At 42.9% G+C, this 3,589-nt stretch overlaps 1 protein-coding gene across 1 annotated transcript; it reads right to left on the bottom strand.

Annotated features, from left to right (window-relative positions):
* Positions 1-431: 431 nt before the first annotated feature.
* Positions 432-2,458, bottom strand: LOC138869638 (uncharacterized). Its single transcript, XM_070147272.1, has 2 exons — positions 1,864-2,458; positions 432-496 (listed from the first exon to the last, which is right to left on the bottom strand). The coding sequence occupies exons 1-2, from the start codon at positions 2,456-2,458 to the stop codon at positions 432-434; spliced, it is 660 nt and encodes a 219-aa protein (XP_070003373.1).
* Positions 2,459-3,589: the final 1,131 nt, after the last annotated feature.

Genomic DNA, 3,589 nt, shown 5'->3' with positions numbered 1-3,589 from the left:
ACTTCCTTGTTGGGCACACATATTGTTTCAAAGAACAATTCCCACGTGGTGAATCGTCTACCACGGGCTTCATAGTAGTCCTCTGCCCCAGGTGCGGGCAGCCGGTATGTTCTCTGAATGGCCTCAATAGAGGCATCCACATTCTTCTTGCGCACTGTGCACACATCGTTCACATGTTCTGGAAGGTTCGCATAAAATTCCCGCACAACCATCAAATTAGATTCATCTGGTCCTTCAAAGAAAATATCCAGCCCGCGCCGGGTCAATTCATTGCACATGTTGGGATAGTTATATTGGAGAGGCCTTATATCAATACCCCTCTCCAGTATGGTCTTCTTGGATGCCTTGTAACCAAAACGGTCCTAAGCTGCACTGGAAATGAACTTGTAACTATCATATGGACGAGCAGGAGTTGAAGTGCGTGCTCTAGATTATCCAGCTTGGCCATTGGAGGAAGCACCGGTGGTACGACATTTCTTGGAGGGCGCCATACTACCTGAAATAAAGAACATCAGCAGCGAAACACAAGCGATGTGAACCAAAGGCAGTTACTCAGACTTCATCGGTACAATTGGTCATAATTTACATTAACAACTCACTGTGGCATTTTAACAAACACTTTATATGTACCATTCACCAGAGTCCCCAGCTAACAAAGTGATAAGCCAAACTCAACCACAATTGCCCCAATGTCAACCACACATGTCAAGAGACACATCGACGACAACCTCAACAAACCCACTAGAGTACATGAGCACAATACTAAAGAAATCTACTAAAAAAAAGAAAACAACTACATAACCAAAATCTCAAATATCCTAACAATAATTGAAGCAAGTGACCTTACCTGGTAGAGGTGTAGTTAGGTTATGTGAGGGGAAACTGTTAGAATAGAGAAGAGGGTGGAGTGGGTGTGATTTGTTCGGTAATGTGGGAGTATGAGGGTTGGCGTTCTTTGGGAAGAAGGAGAAGGGTTGTGTGTTTTGATTTGTAAGGAAGGGTTTAGGGTGTTAGGCGTGAATAAGAGTTAAGAGAGAGGGGTAGGGGATATCAGGTGGGGGGGGGGGTAATAAGAATTAGAATATTAGAATTAAAAGAACAAAATAAATATATAAAAAATAACTTTAACTAAAGTTGCAGACGGAGCTACGTGCGCGGTCTGACCGCAGTCCAAGCGTGGTCGCGAACGTGAGGCAGAATGGATGTTGTTTTGCACAGTTTGTCCGCGGTCCAACCGCATTCGCGCACGATGCGACGGTCTTGAGGCAGAATGGTTGGCGATTTGTGCGGTCCAACCACGGTCGTGCACCTGGGCTTCGGAATTTCTCAATTTTACCTATCCCTTCAGCGCCCGGTGGACTTATCACTCGCCCAAGGTCACCTGCACTTGTTAGTACTTACAAAAATAAAAATAACAAATTCTAACTACGTTAAAAATCACTACGCATTGGGTTGCCTCCCAACAAGCCCCTTAGTTAATATCGTGGCACAACGAATACAACAATTCAATGGGTTGCCTCCCATAAAACACCTGATTTAACGTCGTGACATGACACAGATAAGCATATTTAAGGTACGCTTAACTTTGGAGGCTCGATTAAATGGGTCACTGACACTTCATTTGCTTCCTCTATGCCCACATAATGTTTTAATCTATGACCATTGACTCTAAATATGCGAGAGTCATTACTCGTAGCAATCTCTACGACACCCGTGGGGTGAATTTAAACCACACGAAAAGGCCTGACTATCGTGATTTCAATTTGCCCGGAAACAACCTCAGACATGAGTTGTTTAGCAATGTTGTATCTCCAGGTTTAAAATTCTTCTTAATAATATTCCTATCATGTATCATCTTCATACTGTCCTTGTATAATCTTGTGCTCTCAAAAGCGTGATATCTAAACTCATCCAGCTCGTGCAATTCTATTACTCTACTTATTCCTGCTACTTCACTATCAATATTCAACTGTCTCAACGACCACCAAGCTTTATGCTCCAACTCTACTGGTAAATGACACGTCTTTCCAAACACCAACTTATATGGCGACATGCCAATTGGAGTTTTGAAAGCGGTTCGATACACCCAAAGTGCATCATCTAACTTCCTCGCCCAATCTATTCTAGTTGCATTCACAATTTTAGTCAGCACACTCTTTATTTCTCTATTCGAGACTTCCACTTGTCCGCTTGTTTGTGGATGATATGGGGTGGCCACCTTGTGGCGTACATCGTACTTCTCCAACAACTTTGCAAAGGCTCGATTACAAAAGGGAGTGCCTCCGTCACTAATTATTGCCCTTGGGGTGCCAAATCGGGTGAAAATGTTCTTTCTCAGAAAACAAATTGCCCCATTTGCATCATTTGTAGGGAGTGATGTAGCTTTAACCCATTTGGACATGTAGTCCACAGCGACGAGTATGTACTTGTTGCCATATGAGCTGACGAACGGCCCCATAAAGTCAATCCCTCATACATCAAACACTTCTACCTCCTAAATTAGCTTTATGGGCATCTCATGTCTGCAGGAAATTTTCCCGGTTCGTTGGCATTCATCACAGCCCTTTATCCATAGATGTGTATCTTTGAACAGTGTTGGCCAGTAGAACCCCGACTCCAAGACTTTTGCAGCTGTCCTTACTCCCCCAAAGTGCCCACCATATAGTGATGTGTGGCATGCCTGCAAAATAAAAGACTGGTCTATCTTGGGGATACATCTTCGGATCATGTTATCAATACAAATCCTGAATAGATAAGGCTCATCCCAATAGTACATGCGACAATCACGAAAAAACTTTTTTTTGAACAGAGGAAAGATTATAAGGAATAATACCGCTCGCCAGGTAGTTTGCAATGTATGCATACTTCCTTGAGACTCGTGGCTAGCAGTTGCTCATCTGGAAAAGTTTCCAGAATTTCTTCTACCTCAACCTTCTTTTCAGCTCCTTCAAGCCTGGATAAATGGTCAGCTACTTAGTTCTTCATTCCCTTTCGGTCACGGATCTCCAAATCAAATTCTTGTAGTAGTAGCACCCATCGAATCAGTCGCAGTTTTGACTCCTTCTTCTCAATTAAGTATCTGAGAGCAGCATGGCCAATATAAACAATTACCTTCGAGCCAATTAGGTATGACCGAAACTTATCAAATGCGAACACCACTGCTAACATCTCCTTCTCGGTCACCGTGTAATTTAGCTAGGCTCCACTCAACGTTATACTTGCGTAGTATATTGAATGCATGATCTTATCTTTTCGCTGCCCAAGAACTTCCCCCACAGCATAGTCACTCGCATCACACATCAGCTCAAATGGTTGCTCCCAGTCGGGGGCAACTATGATAGGTGTTATTACCAGTCTCTTCTTTAATTCCTCAAAAGCTACCTTGTAGTCATCAGATAACACAAAAGGGTGATCTTTTTCAAGCAATTTACACAAGGGGTTAGCAATTTTGGAAAAATCTTTTATAAATCTCCTATAAAAACTGGCGTGCCCAAGAAAACTTCTGATTACTTTGACGGAGGTGGGTGGTGGAAGCTTTTATATCACGTCAACCTTTGCTCGATCCACCTCAATACCTTTACTTGACACT

Source organism: Nicotiana sylvestris, chromosome 5, assembly GCF_000393655.2.
Source record: "Nicotiana sylvestris chromosome 5, ASM39365v2, whole genome shotgun sequence".
Classification (NCBI taxonomy): Eukaryota; Viridiplantae; Streptophyta; class Magnoliopsida; order Solanales; family Solanaceae; genus Nicotiana; species Nicotiana sylvestris.
The sequence above is the reverse complement of the archived record's forward strand: the minus strand, read 5'-3'. Positions and strand labels throughout refer to the sequence as shown.

Excerpts from the sequence above, each read along its gene's own strand:
- LOC138869638 (XM_070147272.1), bottom strand. The coding sequence starts at position 2,458 with ATGGGGCCGTTCGTCAGCTCATATGGCAACAAGTACATACTCGTCGCT. Across the intron at positions 497-1,863 it reads CACAAGATTATACAAGGACA|GTAGTATGGCGCCCTCCAAG; the intron begins GTATGAAGATGA and ends TCTTTATTTCAG.